The 18,357-nt window shown below is 51.4% G+C and overlaps 1 protein-coding gene across 1 annotated transcript in view; it reads right to left on the bottom strand.

Annotated features, from left to right (window-relative positions):
* Positions 1–18,357, bottom strand: part of ASXL1 (ASXL transcriptional regulator 1) — an 858,527-nt gene that overhangs the window by 485,257 nt on the left and 354,913 nt on the right. The window contains exon 5 of the mRNA XM_069651016.1: positions 3,385–3,519. Coding sequence (XP_069507117.1) covers positions 3,385–3,519 — 135 coding nt within the window. The remainder of the gene's footprint in view (positions 1–3,384; positions 3,520–18,357) is intronic.

Here is an 18,357-nt window from a genome sequence, read left to right as displayed (position 1 = left end):
AGTTTCATCTCAAATTACTGAACATATACACATTTTTTAATTGCATTAGCTGTCCCATACGTTCATGGATGGTATTTGCATGGTTCTTTAGTTTCTGGTCTTCTCTGTAAGCCATGGTTTAAGCACTAGCACCAACATACAGACTTAACTTTCAATACCTATTACTGTACCTGACTTATTTATTTTTATTTATTTGAATTTATAAAGCGCTCATCGGCCCTGGGGCATCGTGGCGCTGTTACAGAATACTTCTTAGGTGTACAACAGTTTACATGCAGTGGTGAGGCAATCATATACAACAGTTAGGCAATCATATTGTGATACAGTAATGTTAATGGATATTTGTACCGCGCACTATCACCACCGGAGTGGTCCCCTGGCGTTCTAGCGTCTCTGAAAGAGGAGGGGAGGGTGAGTTAGTGAGGGGAAGCCGGAAAAAGTGCAAGAAAGCCGTGATGTGCTGTTGGTGGCCTCAGCCCAGTGGTTCCGTCGGCTGGGCCTGGGGTGTTTTCGGCCGGTAGTCGTCGTGTACTGTTGTGGGAATCTGTGTGTTTTGTTGTTGTTGCAATGTAGTGAAGTTTCTTGTGCTGTTGGTTTGTGTTTGTGTTTGGTTTGGAGTTTGAGAGGTGTATGCAAAGGGGCAACTGTTAGTGGAATTGATTAGTTGGTATTTCTATTTTGGATTGAGGTGCTGGGTTTGTGTGATCTCCCCAGATGGGGTGTGGGAGCATTTCTGCGCCTCTGTCCTGATCTGGGCTTGTAAGGTATTCACAGTCCCTTTCACATCAGACCTCCCCTTCCATCAACTTCCTTCTTAACCTTACCTGCCTCCCTTTCCCACTCATATGGCCAGTGTACCTGCTAATGTCCACAACTCAGTGTGGTGATTGCTAATATTTGACAATTCTATAACATTGTGGCGAGTGAGGAAGTTGGGCGGGATTGGCTGGGGTTGTTGATTTTGTCTTTATGGGTGTCGCTTGTGTTCTATTTTCGTTGGCGTCACCTGTCTAGGTGTTGTGGGAGTTTTTGTCTGTTGTGGGATTTGTCAGTGTCCTCTTAAGTTTAGTCATCCTTTTTCCTTTCTGTTGTTTCGGTTTCCAGTTTGGGTCTGTGGTGTTGAAGTGCCAGGTTTTTAGTTATTTCTTGAATTTTAGGTGATCTGTTGAAGTACAGTGGTGACAGTGAGGATCCTTGCGTTACTCCAGTCGTTAACTCATGGAGTGGATTTGAAGGGTTTAATCCATACGGTTTCTATTCTGTCTGCTAGGAAAGATTTAGTCCAGAGTAGTCCTGTGTCTGTTGTGCCTATGTCTTCCAGTCTTTTGGTTAGGGTGTCATGGCTAACTTTGTCGAAGGCTGCGGAGAGGTCTAGCAGAATAAGGGCCGAGGTTGTGTTTGAGTCTGTGTTAATTTTTAGGTCTTCCCAGATGGATAGTAGTGCGGTTTCCGTTCCTCTTGCAGGTCTGAGCCCGACTTGAGGTTGGTCTAGCAGGTGGTGTTTTTCTACGTGTTCTTGGGTTAGTTTATATACGTAGGGTTCCAGGAGTTTTGCCGGGTAGGCGATGTTTGAAATCGGCTTGTGGTTGAAGGTCTTCTACGTCCCCACTTGTGTTTTTCAGAAGTGGTTTGATTATATGCTGATTTGAAGGTCCTCACTACAGTTCCTGTTGCTAGTGATAGATTCAGAAGGTTTCTGTAATTCTGCTGGCGATCCTTGCACGAGGATTGATTTGCAGATGTCCGGGGGACAAGGATCCATAGGCGATCCTGCTTCCTTGCTGTGTTTTACCAGCAAGGCGAATGCCTCTGCTGATTTTTCAGTAAAGTTTGGGTTTGTGCTGTGGTTCTGTGTTAGGTTAGTTTGGTTGTATGTTGTGGTTGGTTGGCCTGTTTTGTATGGTTTGTCGGATGGCATGGATTTTTTTTTTCTTGGTCTGCCAGGTCGTTGCATAGTTTATCCGAGGAGTTTGGGGTGTTGTCAAAGCCTGGTGGGTTTCTCATCTCTTTAATGATAAACATTTTTGTGTGTGTTGGTGGCATTAGTGATTCTGTCATCATAATGCCTTCTCTTCGCCTTTTGAATTTCCTTCTTGTATGCACTGATGTTTCTGGAACTGTTTTTTTTGACTGGGTTGTATTCTTTCCTCCATTCCAGCTCCATCTTTTAGTTTTCCTTTTTCATAGCGGTTAATAGTGGGGTGAACCGTTTTGCCATTGCTCTTTTTTGATGGGGTGAATGTTTTTTCTGGGGCGTTCTTGCCAATTGTATCTGTAATCCATTTGTGTAGTAGCTCTGCTTTCCCATCTGTGTCAGCTAGCTCTAATTCTGTAGTTGAGGGTTTGATTAATTCCAGTTGTTAGAATAGGTTGCTTTCTTTGATGCGTTTCCCGTTTCTTTTTGTGGTGGTTGTGAGTTTAGGAGGTTGTATGCAGACTTGAGTAGGTAGAGTGATCACGAATGGGAAGATGAGATGGTCGCTCCACAGTATTTGTATCGGTGGTGCTTTGGTGATGAGTTTTACCTTGGCGAAAATTGCATCGAGGGTGTGGCAAACATATCATATTGTGACACAGTGGTAAGGCAGTCATATCATGCAATGGTGCATGGAGGCGGTGCAGGGTTCAGGCAGTTGCAGGAGGAGGGGGTGGCAGGGCTAGTGAAAGTTGCATTTTCAGTGCCTTGCGGAATACTGTGATGGACTTCTCCTTCCTAAGTGCAGGGGGACTTATGGAACAGATGTCCTCCAAATCTCCAGACGTACATATTTGTCAGCTCTAAATATGAACAAGCTAAGCATTAAGTAAAACAGAGTTGAATTTATGTCAAGTAAAGGGAAAGCTACTCAATTAATTTCCTTCTTAATCCTTGAGCCTTTTCAGTTATGCCATAGGGCAGCCTCACTTTGGAAGGTACTCATTGAAGAAAATATGAACTAAGAAAAGACAAAAAGGGAAAAAAGCAGAAATTGAAATTTAAGAATTTGGTCCTACTTAACATGTAAGCCACAAAGACTGTAGCTTGGCTCAAGGCTTGTAAAGCTCAAGGAAGTTTGGAAGAGGGGCTGGGGAGAGGGGTGTTAAAATCTAAACCTAACCGGTTTAGGGAAGAGCGGGAGACAGGTGAGTAGACATGCGTCTCGTTTGCTTCAGTTCAATGTTGCAGCTTTGGACAGCAACCCTTGGGTTGCAGAAGTTATGGCATCCCCTCATAGGATAATTCCGCTAAGCATGCGCCCATGCAATGAAATGCTGTCCAATGTTGTCCTCTTCTCAGGCTAACAATGCAAAAACTGAACAAACATGTTCTTATGGTAAATACTAAACATTTTACTTGAGGGGATGCAAAGAGTGTGTTTGGTTTTTCCAAACTCAGAAACGCACCTGGAACAAATTTCCTTATGCTCTCCAAGCGTTGTTCTGAATTTCTGCTGGGTTCCATCTTGCTTGAACCAGAGAGGGTTAAAGAGCAGCTGCTCGAGGAACTGCTCGTTTCACCGTCAAACCGGCCTGTGAAACCTGAATGGAAATTATTCAGACAGATAAATGTTATGAAAAGCAGAAAGAAAAACAAAAACACTAATACACACAAGTATAACATTTTGCATAGGAAACTGAATCATGCAGCCTCTGAAATGGTACAAATCAGCCAAGGAGGAGTAGACACATTGGAAGACTGTGCAGTAATCAGAGGCTGCAGCTGCAGAGAATTACTGAAGTACATTTAAAAAACAGATCCACAGAAGAAACTAACAAATTGGAAGCAGCAAACCTCTATTTTAGAACTCTTTGTAAAGTGCTGCATGTTGTGGACAGCAGCCTCAGTACACGGCAGGCAAGGGGAAAGCTTAGGTTAATTTGCTAATAAAGAGTATACATGTAGGTACCACCCCACTCCACTTTCACACTCAACGGCAGCAGGATAATGCAACATAGCTGGTCTGGCTACATGAGTTAGTAGTATGGCTGGCACTCCTTAAAGCCCCCCGCCCCCAACCACCCCATCCCAAACCAGTGAGGCATCAGTAACCACAGTAATTTCTGGAGTAGGATACACATTCTGTAGTGCAAACTAGGAGAGCGCTGTTCACCTGTTCTGTCTTTACACAATATATTTCCATTTTCATGCCACTTGCAACCACTTGAATTGAAGCTCTTTTAGGTGTCCCTTTCCTAATCTGCATAATAAAATCATCAAGATTCATTCAGACATCAGAACCTGCAGTCCAATAGACCTGTTGACAATGGTAGAACTCTGTCCACAGAGTTAAGGGACATGGAACAGAGTGATTGGACTCTACTCCAATTATAGAAAGTTGTAGCCAGAGTCACACTGTGCCCTTAGCTAGGTTATTGGAATGGAACGTCCATTTTTGAAATTTCATCATCAAATCCAGCTACCCTAAACGTTAAAGGCATATTGCATGAATGATTATCTTTATGCTGACAGGATGCTTGTATGACCAGTTCTTCCAGTAGGAGTAGACGTACAGCAGGGTTGACTTCACGGTTGGCTAGTAACTTGAAATTCATTCTGCCCCCTAATGTATGCTATGTTGGACTGGTGCACATTGGAGCAAAAAAGTTGATGAAAACTTGAGACCCTGATCTTGGACAGAAGGCAGATCTGCAAAACTGAAAATTGTCTTCAACAAAAGAGCTCAGGTAGAAGCAATATCCTGTGTATGGGGGTTGGGGGAGGGTGGCATTCTGCATATTTTAGATCTAAGGAACACATCAAGTCACACTCGTGGGTTTAGCACTATACTTTTGATAATGGACATGCATACGATCTGTGCTTATACACTGTAGTCTTACTACAATTATAATCTTGTGCCTTCAGATTTCTTCCATAGGAGGAAGCAAATGGACCAATTACTTCATCCCTCTTCATGTTTGTTGCGATGGATTTACCAATCAGCCTTGATGGTAGGATTTTGGGAGGCTACTTTTTTGTGGTAAACATGGAAAGAAGTTAGCCAAAACCTAGTCAAGGTAAGGGAGCCGAGCAGTCAAGTCGTCTATGGCTACAATGAGTCCATACAAACCAACAATAATTCCAGTAAGACAAAGCATATCAAATATTTATTAGGCCTTCAGTTACACACTATAGAAATCACAGGTAAGTATTGTCACACAACCTTATAAACATATATAAACATTGCAAAGTAGGAGAATAGAAATTGCATATGAATTACCAAACGAATACAGGTGAGCAGTCAATTGTACGAAAATATACAGAATTCTTTAAAAAGCCAACGGACAAAATCCCTCAATCCTATTAAGTCCACCCCTAGGATGATATGGTGCCTTGTGTCCAAATGTCACCAGTTCAGGTACGTTTTCAAAAGACTGCAGTGGGGTCAATAGTGGTACTTCAAAAGTGTTCAAAGGTTAGGTAACGTTTCAGTAAAGTTCAGATAGGGTCCTATACTCAATCCAAAACACTTGGATATGCCTCGGGAATGATCCTTCACCCAGGTTCCACCACCAAAGGTCAGATCAGAGAGGTAGGACATTACTCTCAGGGCACTCTATCAGAGAGACGGGGAGAAAGCAACAAGTAAATAGACTTATTCCCCTGGCTTGGGATATTGCAGATTCCACTTGTGTAAGACTTTGTTCTAGGCTCTTTGTTCGGTTCTTGTTCCCACCACAAGGGTCATCTAGACAAAAGGATACTTTTGTTTCTTGGGATTTAGTTTTGGTCGGTAGCAGTGCACAGGAATCTGCTCCGGATAGCTTCCAGTTGAAGACCCAAAGAAAGTATGACATCTGCAGAAGAGATGGACACAGAAATCCCCCGAGGACACTAATAAAAGATCTAACAAAAATCACCATGGTCAGGCAGAGACGGGTGCAATAATACAGCGGCGAATACAGGAGCAGCCTCAGCACAAACTACCTTGGAGACAGTTGAAAATGCAGGTGCAGGCGACTTGGGTCTAGCTGAAGATATGGAAAATTCTAAGGCTCTGCTCAGAGTGACAACGGCAGCAAGGCGGAAAATAACATGGCCATAAAACAAAAGAATCTTGTGGCATGGCCACCTTGGTCACCTGCAAAAAACGTAGAAGTGCATAAAGTAAATTATCACAAAATGGTAAAAATCACACAGCTGCCACCAACTTATCTTGGGTACATTGTCAAAGTACTCAAAAATCCATTATATAAAAATGTATATGGATACGAAGTACCCTAACTACACTTCACTTTAAATTGATGTGTCCAATTATAACAATCATGCCAACAGTTTGGGCTTTTGTGTAGGCATAGGAATATCACTTGCCGGGCAACTGGCATAGTGGTATTAACTGGCTATAAATGGTAGCAGGTGCACAATGGTGCAAATACATGGGCATCTAATAGTGCCTGGAAAATGCCTAAAACTCTTGGCTTTGCCAATGCTCTTTTTTAACAGGACTTAGCATAGTACTTTTAAAAAGAGTGGATGAAGCCAGACCTGATAAAGACATTTTTATTACACCAGTAGTGCATGGACAACACCAATTCACCCTCAAAAGACTGCTATGAAAAACGCTGGCAAGCACATTGCGTGCAAAGTTTGCTGGTAAGGCTCGAGTAAACTGACCTCAGAGTTTCCATGAGATGGTGTTTTGGGAGGGGCAGGAACTGGGTGGGAATGGTGAGAGGAATTAGCAAGGCAATGGGTAGTCAATAGCTGGGCAAATAGCCAAACACCTACAACCTTCGTGTCCCTCCTCTTATGCCATGTCTCCCCATCTGTACTCTAATGCAATCAATTTGGCATATAGGTGTTGCTAAAGCACCACCTAATCGCTCAAACTAAAAATACAAGCATTCATAAAGAGACAGTCTCTCAGTATCGAGTCTTGGGGACTAGTCTGATTCCCCATAAGAATGAGCAAAACAGGCAAGTGAAGTACAACAAGGCTTTACTAGCCTCCAAAAGAGCAGGATCCGGTTAAAAACAAGCACAGAGAATGAGGGTACAAGAGGAATCTATAGAGGGAATGGAGCAAAATGAAAAATCTTTCCCAACACTGTCCAAAAGATCTAAAAAGATACAAAGCTTGATCTGAAATAACAGCAGAGAAAGGTTTTACAGATGTGCTTGGTTAGGAAAGATTTTCTTTTTGCTGCTTTCCTCCCATAGACTTCTATGGGACACCTTTTCATTTTGCTTGTTTTAGACCATGTTCTGACATTTTGGAGGTAAAGCCGTCTGCTTACTTCCTTTGCCGGTTTGCTCATTCTTATGGGGAAACTGATTAGTCCCTACGATTATAAGTAATGAGCGTATGTCTCTGAATTTCTTTGTATTGTTACAATTGGACACATATCCTTACAGTGAAGTGCAGTTGAATACTTTGCAGCTTTTTAACCAATGACTTTTCGGTTACTTTTACAATGCGCCTAAGACGAGGTGGTGGCAGCAGTGATTTTTACCATTTTTGAACCATTTGTGATGAATGCAAAAGTGCACAAGTAAAATGTAGAATAAAGGTGGTTAGCACCCTAAAATGGGCATGCCACAGGGTTTTTCGCTTGTTCTTTGGCCTTATTCCTGCCTTCTCTGGTCAGGAACGGTCTTCTATTGAATGCACTTTCGTGTGAAAAGCTGTGGCTTAGAATGGTGTGTGTGTGGCCAGAGGAGGGGCTGGGACCTACTGGTCCCAGTCCACATCACTGGTGCCTGAAATTATAAGTTACTCACTCTAGTGACTAACGTACTCTTCGTCCATAGTCCCCTTTCCTCCATACTGTATGGGCGCCCCTTCCAAGGGACGGAACACTGAACTTTTTTCACCAGAAAAAACCTTCTCCTTTAAATTTAGAGGCGCGAAGGGGTGCGGCCCATGGAGCATGTGCTGCTCTGACTCAGCCCTCCAGCTACACCCCTCAGTCCCCATTGACGCGCCGACAATAGATTTAACATTTCCTAATGACACCAGTATTATTAGGGGGGAGGTTGGTGGGATTTATGGGGGAAAGGGGGCTATGGACTAAGAGTATGTCAGTCACTACGGTGAGTAAGGAACAAGTTACTTACCTGTAACTGTTGTTCTCCAGCATGGGTCTGGCATGGATTCACATGCTCATGAATATTCCCCGTCGTCAGGCTGGGAATCCTCGGTAAAGAAAAAACCAGTATCAGTTTCGTTTCTGATCTGTCTTTCGTAGTAATAACCAATCACTGGTCTCTGCGTCATACTGACCACAGCCAATGACTGCCCTCTACCTAAGCACCGCCTCTGGCAGCCATCTTCAGATTTGGAAGCACGTGAAGTGGCAGTATGACCAAGTGAAGAGCCGCAGAGGGGTAGGCGGGAGGGTTCGCATGTGAATCCATGCCAGACCCATGCTGGAGAACAACAGTTACAGGTAAGTAACTTGTTCCTTCTCCAGCATGGGGTCTGGCATGGATTCACATGCTCATGAATAAAGAATACATAGCAGTACACACATGCACAACCACGGGAGGTGGCAAAGGCTCAACATTAAGCATCACATCAACTCAACATTAAGCATCTTACCTCCTCACCAGGCTCACCTCAGGCGAACAGGTTGCGCAGCACTGCTTGGCCGACCCTGGACTCCTCCCTGGAATCCCGGTCGACGCAGTAGAATTTCGTGAAGGTGTGCGTCGACCTCCACGTAGCAGCCCTGCATATGTCCAGCAGGGGCACACCAGATAGGAACGCCGTGGTAGCTGCGATCGCTCTGGTGGAATGGGCTCTCGGACGGCCAGGCAGCGGTCGGTTTACCAACCGGTGACAGCACATGATACAGCCGGAGAGCCATCTGGAGATGGAAGCCTTCGAGAGAGCCTTCCCCTGATTGACAGGTCCAAAGTTCACAAAGAGTTGTGACGTCTTCCGAAAACCCTTCGTGCGGTCCACGTAGAACTTCAGCGCTATAGCTACATCCAGCGAGTGCAAAGTCCTCTCAGCCGGCGACGAAGGCGACGGGAAGAACACAGGTAACACCAAGGGTTCGTTGAGATGGAAGTCCGACGGTACCTTGGGCATGAAGGAGGGGTGCGTCCTGAGCACTACCCTCGTGTCGTGGAAAGTCAAGTACGGGGCCTTGCAGGAAAGGGCCTGGATCTCTCCCACTCGTCGTGCGGAGGTGATGGCCACAAGAAAAGCTGTTTTCCACGATAGAAACTTCAACGGGGCCGAGTGCAGAGGCTCGAACGGAGGTCCCATGAGCTTGGTCAGCACCACGTTGAGCTCCCACGCCGGGGCCGGAGCCTTCACCGGCGGGAACGATCTGAACAGTCCCTTCATGAACTCCTTCACCAGACGATGAGACCACAAGGACGTCCGCCCCGTGGTTCTGGTGTATCGGGAGATCGCAGCAAGATGAATCTTGATGGACGCGTGTGCCAGACCAGCTTTGGCCAGCGTCAGCAGGTACGGCAGTACTTGGGGAGCCGTAATCCGTAGAGGGTTAATCTTCTGTGCGTGGCACCAGACAGAGAACCTCTTCCATTTGTGTCCGTAGCATTTAAGAGTCGAGGACGCCCTGGCCTTTGCAAGAACCTCTCTGCAATCGGCCGGTATGTCGTATCCTCCAAACTCTAGCGCTGCAGGAGCCAGGCCTGCAAGTTCAGCGACTTCGGGTCGTGGTGGAGGATGGCGCCTCCTTCCCTGGAGAGTAGATCCGCGTCCGCCGGCAGCTTGATCGGCGGGGACGCGGACAAGTCCAGCAAGTCCGGGAACCATATCTGCCTCGGCCACGCAGGTGCGACGAGGATCATCCTGCACAGTGACCTCTTGAGCTGGTTGACGAGCCGGATTAGCAGAGGCAAGGGAGGGAACGCGTAGAGGAACAGGCCCTCCCAGGGGAACGAGAAAGCATCGCCCATGCTCCTCATCTGGGGAAACCTGCTGGCGAACCTCCGGCACTTGGTGTTCGTCGCCGTCGCGAACAGGTCGATCTGGGGTGTGCCCCACCGTCGGAAGAGGCGATCCACCAGATCCTGCCGTAGTTCCCACTCGTGGCACGAGCGCAGCTCCCTGCTGAGTGAGTCGGCGATGGTGTTTTTTATCCCTGCCAGATGAAACGGCACCAGAAAAATCCCTTGGGCGACGGCCCAATGCCACAGGTCCTGCGCCTCCTTGGACAGCGCTGGGGACCTGGTTCCGCCCTGTTTCCTGATGTAAAACATGGTGGTGGTGTTGTCGGTGAAGATCCTCACCACCTTGCCCTTGAGGGACGGAAGGAAGGACCTGAGGGCCCAAAACACTGCACGGAGCTCCAGGACGTTGATATGCAGGGACTTCTCCGTCGGGAGCCAGAGTCCCCTTGCGTGCAGATTTTCGGTGTGCGCTCCCCACCCTTCCAGGGAGGCATCCGTGGTCACAGTCTCCTGGTGGGCTGGGGTCTGGAAGTCCATGCCCGCCGTCAGATGCGCGCGGGTGCCCCACCACCGTATCGCTCGTCGGAAGCTCTCGTCGAGCTTGATCCTTTCCTCGAAGCTGCCCGTCGTCTGGATCCAGCGCGCATCCAGGAATTCTTGCAACGGGCGCATCCGGAGCCTGCACATGGGAATGAGGTAGATGCAGGAAGACATCATCCCGAGGAGGGACTTGATGGACCTCACTTTGGCCGCGTCGGCCACCAACATCCGTTGCACCTTGCCCAAGATGGTCCTGGTCCTCTCCTCCGACGGGGAGGCCAGAAGGGACACTGTGTCGAGCCTCGCTCCCAGAAACAGTGCGACTTGCGCGGGCACCAGGTGGGATTTGGCGTAGTTCACGGCGAATCCCAGGTCCGTGAGGAGTTGGACGGTCCTTGCCGTGTGGACCACGGCGAGCTCCCTCGTCTTGGCGCGGATGAGCCAGTCGTCCAGGTAGGGGTAGACGTGAATCCCCTCGCGGCGCAGCTGCGCCGCCACCGGTGCGAGGCACTTGGTGAATACCCTGGGTGCCGACCGTAGTCCGAAGGGAAGGGCTTTGAACTGGTAATGACGCCCTTGGACCACGAACCTGAGGAATTTTCGGTGCCCCTTTAGGATGGGAATGTGGAAGTAGGCATCCTCCAAATCCAACGACGATAGGAAGTCTCCTTCCTCCAGCTGACCCAGGACGTGCTGGAGGGTGACCATCCGGAACTTCTGCGCCTTGATGAACTTGTTCAGACGCCGCAGGTCTAGGATGGGGCGCCATCCTCCAGTCTTCTTCTTCACGAGGAAGTATCTCGAGTAGACTCCGGAGCCCCGAAGCCTCTTTGGGACGAGTTCGATGGCGCCCTTTCTGAGCATCGCCTTTACCTCCAGGAGAAGTTGAGGGACGTGAAGTTCTTTCCTGGCCACGGGGGGGACGCGCGGGCACCTTCTTTGAAACTCGAGCGCGTGGCCCCGGGCCAGGGCGTCCAGCACCCAACGGTCGGTGGAGATGGACTCCCACACGCTGACGAAGCCCGCCAGCCGGCCTCCCACCGGGGTGCTTCGGTGGGGGCCCGACCCCACGGCCGGTTCAATCCTGCTTGGACGCGGCCTTGCCGCCTTGACCTCCTTGGCGACGACGGCGGGGTCCGCTAGACTTGCCTCGTCCTCTGTAGGCCTCTTGCGACGACGAGCGGGCCGCTTGACGGTAGGAAGCGAAACCACCGCCGGAACCTTTGGAGGCGCCCTTGCCTCCGCCGCTCCGAAAGGGCATCCGTCGTTGCTGCAGGACTCCAAGGGCCCGGGCCGTCTCAGTATCCGCCTTGATGGCCTGAAGGGAATCGTCCACTGTCTTCCCAAACAGGTTGTTTCCGTCGAAGGGCATGTCCAGGACTCTGGTCTGGACGTCCTGCCGGAAGTCCGTAGCTTTGAGCCATCCACGACGTCGAAGGCAAACGCCGTTGCCCAGCTGGCGGAACCCAGTGTCGGCGATGTCCGTCGCCACGGTGATGGCGTGGTCCGAGGCCACCTCACCTTCCTGCAGGATCTCCAGGGCCTCCGCCCTCTTGTCGTCCAGCAGAAAATCCAGCAGGGGAGCTATCTTGTACCAGAGCTCCCTGTCGTAGCGGGCCACGATAGCCAAGGCGTTGGCCGCTTTAATCGTCGTCGCTGCCGACGAGATGACTCTACGTCCCATAGCATCCAATTTCTTTCCCTCGCCGTCCGGCGGGGAAGTCGATGTGGAGGCCCCCCCCGCTTTCTTCCTGGCTGCCGCGGAGACGACGGAATCGGGGTAGGTTGCGCCCGGAGGCATAGGGGGGCCGTGTCCGGGACCCGGTACTTCTTCTCGTACCGGTCTCTTCTAGCTGGCGTCGTGGAAGGGTTCTTGAGGAGGGAAAGGCCCTCATCCCAAATGTCGTCCAACAGAGGCACTGCGAGGACCGTCTTCCTCTTGGCCTCGCGCCGCTGATAAAGGAAGCCTTCCTTTTTCTTCTCCTCAGGGCAGAGTTGGAAAAGCTCGGAAGCCCTGGAGATCATGGAGTGGAAAGATCCGATCTCGTCGGGCGGAGAAGCCCTGGTGGGAGGCGACGACGGAAAATCCTCGTCGTATGCCTCGTCGTCCGTACCCGTCGCTGCCGTGTCAGTCCCCGTATCATCCCCTCGGGTGGACGGGGTGGAGGGCTGGACGGGGCGCGACGGTTGAAAAGGAGGTGGTGGATGGATCCTTCTTTTCTTGGTAGGGGGAACACCAGAAGGTCCCGGTTCTGGATCCCCCGACGGGAGAGGTTCCTCCGTCGGTAACGGTAGCCTCGTCCTTATCTCGGAGCATAAGGACTGTATGGCCAACAAAATGGCCGCCGAGTTGTCTTGCGGCGCTGGCAGAGGGGAGTCCGACGGGCGAGCAGGGGCCCCGTCGGTATCCTCGACGATGTCGTCGTCACCTGCGTCGGGGTCCATTCCGACGGGCTGGCCTTCTTCCACGCCTAGGCCGTGGCTTAAGACCTCGATCAGCTCCTCTTCTGAGGTTGAGGCCGAATCTACGACGACGCCCTGCCCCCCCCTTCTTCCCCACGGAGGGTTTCACGGGGGTCCTATCGATGGGCACAAAAGAAGACTCCCTCCGAGGAGGCAGGGAGATTCTGGGCCCTGAGGTCGCCACCACTGGTGCAGCCACCACAGGCTGAGCCAGGGCCGCCGCGACCGTTTCGATAGAGGGCTTGGTCGGATGGATCAAGGCCTTCACCACCTTAGGTGCGCTCACCGCCTTATCCTTGAGGGAGGGGGCACTGCCACGCTCCTCCTCTGCCTTAGAACTCGACCGGGGCCTCTCCAGGAGCTTCGCCGGGTGCTCGGCCTTCCTCCTACCCGACCCAGAGCGTTGGCTCGTGGTTGATGGTGCCGGGGAGGGTGCGCCCTGCCTGGCGCCCGTAGAGCCGGACCGTTCGGCGCTCCCGGTGCCAGCGGACTCGCGGTGCTTGGCCTTATGTTGGGCCCCCGTCGCCGGGGCGCCCTCAAAGGTCTTAGAAGACCGCTCGGATTTCTTCTTCTTCTCGCCAGACGGGCTCTTACCCTCCAGCCAGTTGGCGAGACGTTGATGACATGCCTTCTCCACGTGCGTCTTGTCCTCATGAAGGCAGTAAAGGCAGAAAGAGTGTTCGTCCTCCTTAAAGACGTTCTGCAGCTGGCATCCAGGGCAGACCCTGAACAGCTTTCCGGGCGTCGAGCTTCCCTTCTCCTGGGCCATCTCCGAGACCGGGCCTGAGAAGCTTCTGGAGTCCTCCGAAGTGTAGCTCGACGAAATCTTCACCCTTGAGGGGCACAGATGAATCCGACACGGGTCCCCGTTGATCGGATGTAGGATCGGTGGAGCTTGAGGCTCTCTTGACCGAAAGAATCGAAGTTTTTTGTGAAAAAGCGCGAAAAATAGCACTAACGCTCGAGAGCAATAGCACGAGGATCCCAACACACGAACGTGCGGTAAAAATCTGAAGATGGCTGCCAGAGGCGGTGCTTAGGTAGAGGGCAGTCATTGGCTGTGGTCAGTATGACGCAGAGACCAGTGATTGGTTATTACTACGAAAGACAGATCAGAAACGAAACTGATACTGGTTTTTTCTTTACCGAGGATTCCCAGCCTGACGACGGGGAATATTCATGAGCATGTGAATCCATGCCAGACCCCATGCTGGAGAACTTACAATTATTCTTACGTCCTGTCCCCTTTCCTCCATACTGCCTGGGCGATTACAACAGATTGTAGGCCCAGGGTGGAGAGGAGACCCTCCTTAAGCAAATAGGTTCATGAGAACCGCCTGTCCAAAAGCCACATCAGATTTAGAGCTGGCTTCCAAACAGTAATGCTTGCAGAAAGCCGAGGGAGAGGCCCAAGTGGCCGCCCTACTTATGATTCGCCAAGAGACATAGCGCTGGAATGAGATGGCCGTTACCTTAGCCCCGACTGCATGGTGCTGGCCCTCATACGCTTCTTTGATGGCAGAGACAATCCAGTAGGATGTGGAAGCCTTAGAGGCCTGATGGCGTGGTCTTGAGCCTCCGAAAGTGACAAACCGGGCGTCAGATTTGCGGAAGCCCTTGTTCCTGTCCGAGTAGAATTTCAGGGCTTGCCGACATCCAGGCAGTGGAGATCGGTAAAAAACGAAGGACTATTTCCCCGTTCAAGTGGAAAGCAGACGGAACCTTGGGCAGAAATACCAGGTGTGTCCGCAGGACTATCTTGTCCTTGTGAAAGGTAGTATATGGTTCTGAAGCGACCAGTGCCTGGATTTTGCCGACTCTACGAGCCGACTGTGAGGCCGACTAGTAAGGCCGTCTTGATGGTGACCAGCCCGATGTCCACGGACGCCATTGGCCCGACCTTAACAAGACCATGTTAAGGTCCCACACTGGGTGCGGTCTCTTGACGGGCGGGTAGAGCCTTCCGAGTCCTGTGAGATGTTTCTGGACGATAGGATTGGAAGAGAAGAAGATACCTTCCTCAGAGTTCCTGTAAGCCCCAATGCTGCAAGGTATGTGCGGCAGGTGTCCACCTGCACGCCTGAGTGGGCGAGGTGCGCCGAGAAGGAGAGCACGTCGTCCAAGGTGCATGCCAGGGAGGGGGGGGGGGGGGTCGATTCCCTTGGAGTCTGCCCAGTGGCAGAATCTGGTCCATTCGCTTTTGTACTGTGCCCTGGTGGCCTTGCTCCTGGTACCCTGTATGATTTCCAGATTGCCTGTGAGAGGCTAAGATGCCACAGCATTACATGCTCAGGTGCCAAGCTGTGAGGGCTACTTTCCCTGGCGCAGGGTGGATGACTCTGCCCCCCTGCTGTGCCAGAAGATGTGCTGGGCCCGTCGGAGGTGAATCGGGGGCACTTCCGAGAGACTGAGCAGCTCCGAAAACCATGGCCTGGCCGGCCACCATGGAGCTATTAGAATGATGAGGAGTTGGCGAGACTCCTTGATTTTGCAAATTACTCTGGGAATCTGGGGCCTGGGCGGAAAGACGTAGGCTTTCATGCCAGTCCACTGGAGGTGAAATGCGGCGACCAGCGAGCCGGGTGCTCTGACCGTGCCAGGATGCAAACTGGGGACACTTCTTGTTGTGCCAGGTGGCAAAGATATCCACCTGGGGGTGACCCCACCTGTTGAAGATCTCCTTAATAAAGAGCTTGTTTAGCTGCTACTTGTAATTGACCGCTCCCGGCCTGCTAAGCCTGTCCGCTTCCAGGTTGGATTCCCCCGGGAGGTGGACTGCCGTGAGCGCTAGTCAATTGAAGTGGTATTCCTGCTCCTGTCGAGTTCAGGTGCCGTGGACCGAGAGATCATCCAGGGTGGCTCCCCAACCCTCGGAAGAGGAATCCGTGGTGACGGTGGCCTGCGGAGTGGGCGGTCGGAAGTGCTTGCCCATCCGTAGGTTGCAGTCTCTGGACCGCCAAGTTAGGTCCGGTTGGAGAGATGGAGGAACATTGATCATCTCGGATTGAGAGCCCCCCTCCTGGATCCATGAGGCCGCGAAGTGCAGCTGAATCCTCCTCATCCTTAGTCTCGTGTGCGGGACAGCTAATAGGACCGCTGCCATTAGACCCAGCAGATGTTGGTACCACCATGCCGAGGTGACTTCTCTGTTGAGGAAGTGGGTGGTGGCCCTCTTGATAGCCGAGAGTTTGTCCTCGGAAGGAAATACCTTCTGGGAGCACGTGTCCCAGATGAGGCCCAAAAATGTCAGTCTGCGTGGGCTGCAGCTGCTACATCTTGAGATTGAGTGAAAAGCTCAGATCGTGCAAAGTGTTCATAAGGGCATGGGAAGAGTGGTGAATCGCTTCCGGAGATGTAGCCCTGACAAGCCAGTCGTTGAGGTATGGGTAGATGTGGAGGCCCTGCGCTCTGTGGAGGGCCGCCACTGCATTCATGAGCCTGGTGAAGACCCTGTGGTCCGAGTTGAGGCCAAACGGAAAGACCTTGTACGGAAAATGGTAGCCCATGATCCTGAACCGAAGGAAAGAACGATGGGGCTACCAAATAGGGACATGAAGGTACGCATCCTTCAGGTCCAGGGAGCACATCCAGTCTCCCTTGTCCAATGTCTCTGCTATAAAAGCTGGCGTAACCATCTTGAATTTTTGCAGGGGTATGGGCAGGTTGAGGGTGAAAAGGTCCAGCACAACTCTCAGGCCCGCCTGGGTGTTCATCTGAATAGCGAAAATCCTGGAGTAAAAGGCAAAGCCTTGCTGGGACTTCCTCCACTGCCTGGCTCGCTACGAGCGACTGGATCTCCACCAAAAGAGTTGCTGTCCCAACCTGTGGGAGTCGAGGAGAGGCCGCGATAGGGAGGCAGTACCCCGTGGATACTACAGAGAGGATCCAGGGGTCCGTGAAATTCTGGTGCCAGAAATGTGCATGGAGAGCAAGCCTGTCCCCCCACCGGAGACACGTGGACCCGAAGGGGCGTGTCAAGCCTGCTTTCCTCCCTCTAAGGCTGTCGCAGAGGAGGGGACTGGAAAAAGCCCCTACTCTCCCCTCCCCCTTTTTTGTTGCTCGCGCCAGCTGAGATGGCAAGCTGTCGCACTGCCTGGATCTATGCTCCTGGAAGCCTCGGAACTCTCCGTACGTACGACCCCTCTCAGAGCGCTGCTGAGATTGGGTGTACGATTTGGGCGTGGTCTTTGTAAGGATGGATAAAGACCTGGCCGTTGTGAGCCGTTTTTCTTCTTGTCCAGTTCTTTGTCTGTGGAGGAGTGCAAAAGACCTCCCCCATCCCCCTTCGAGCGGTAGATCTAATATACGTTCCTGGACATCCAGGTTGAAATTTGTTGCCCGGAGCCAGGCTCATGTCCTGGCCGTGCCATCTGTATTGCCACGGCCAGAGGTGTCAATATGGTCCGCAGTGGATTCCTTGAGCTCATGCGCCACCAGCTTGGCCTCGGCTAGCCCCATCTAAAGCGTGATTGGCTCTGGGTGGGGAGTTGAGGGAGGAAGTCCGCAATTTCCCGCCATAATCTTTGATTCACGGCAGCTAGCACTGCATCTGCGTTGGCCTGACGAAGATGTAAGGAAAAGAGTTTATTGCCACACGCCTCCAAGATCTTCTCCTCCTTGCCTACCAGCACCGCAGAGGAGGCTGCCGAGGCTTGGAGTATAGTGATGCTGCAGCGATCACTGAGGAGTGTGGCTGCGGATGGCCCAAGAGCAAGAGTGTATCCCCCTCAGTCTGCCTTTACTTGGCGTCCAGGTGTCGATTGACTGGCTGGGCTGTGTGTGGTTTGAGCCAGACCTTCCTGGCCAGGGAGACTACATTGGTCTACATAGGAATCCACGATTTGGCAGAGGGGCGTCGTGTGAGGACTTTCGCCAGAACCACCTCTGCCGGCTGCTCGACCTCAGGTTGGGGTAGGCCCAGATACACTGCAAGCCCAGCAAGACATTCGTAGAAAGCCCTGGCTGAAGATGGCGTGTCCAGATCCTCCTCCTCCTCATCATCATCATCATCATCATCATCCGTATCCTGAGGATCTGGGGGATCCTGTGGAGGAGGAGTAATCCGTAGAGGGTTAATCTTCTGTGCGTGGCACCAGACAGAGAACCTCTTCCATTTGTGTCCATAGCATTTAAGAGTTGAGGACGCCCTGGCCTTTGCAAGAACCTCTCTGCAGTCGGCCGGTATGTCGTATCCTCCAAACTCGAACGCTGCAGGAGCCAGACCTGCAAGTTCAGCAACTTCGGGTCGTGATGGAGGATGGCGCCTCCTTCCCTGGAGAGAAGATCCGCGTCCACTGGCAGCTTGATTGACGGGGACGCTGACAAGTCCAGAAGGTCCGGGAACCATATCTGCCTCGGCCACGCAGGTGCGACGAGGATCATCCTGCACCGTGACCTCTTGAGCTGGTTGATGAGCTGGATCAGCAATGGCAATGGAGGGAACGCGTATAGAAACAGGCCCTCCCAGGGGAACGAGAAAGCATCGCCCATGCTCCTCGGCTGGG

Source organism: Ambystoma mexicanum, chromosome 3p (genome assembly GCF_040938575.1).
Source record: "Ambystoma mexicanum isolate Mex_15411 chromosome 3p, UKY_AmexF1_1, whole genome shotgun sequence".
Taxonomy (NCBI): Eukaryota; Metazoa; Chordata; class Amphibia; order Caudata; family Ambystomatidae; genus Ambystoma; species Ambystoma mexicanum.
Note: the sequence above shows the minus strand (reverse complement) of the source record. Positions and strands in the feature narration are given on the sequence as shown.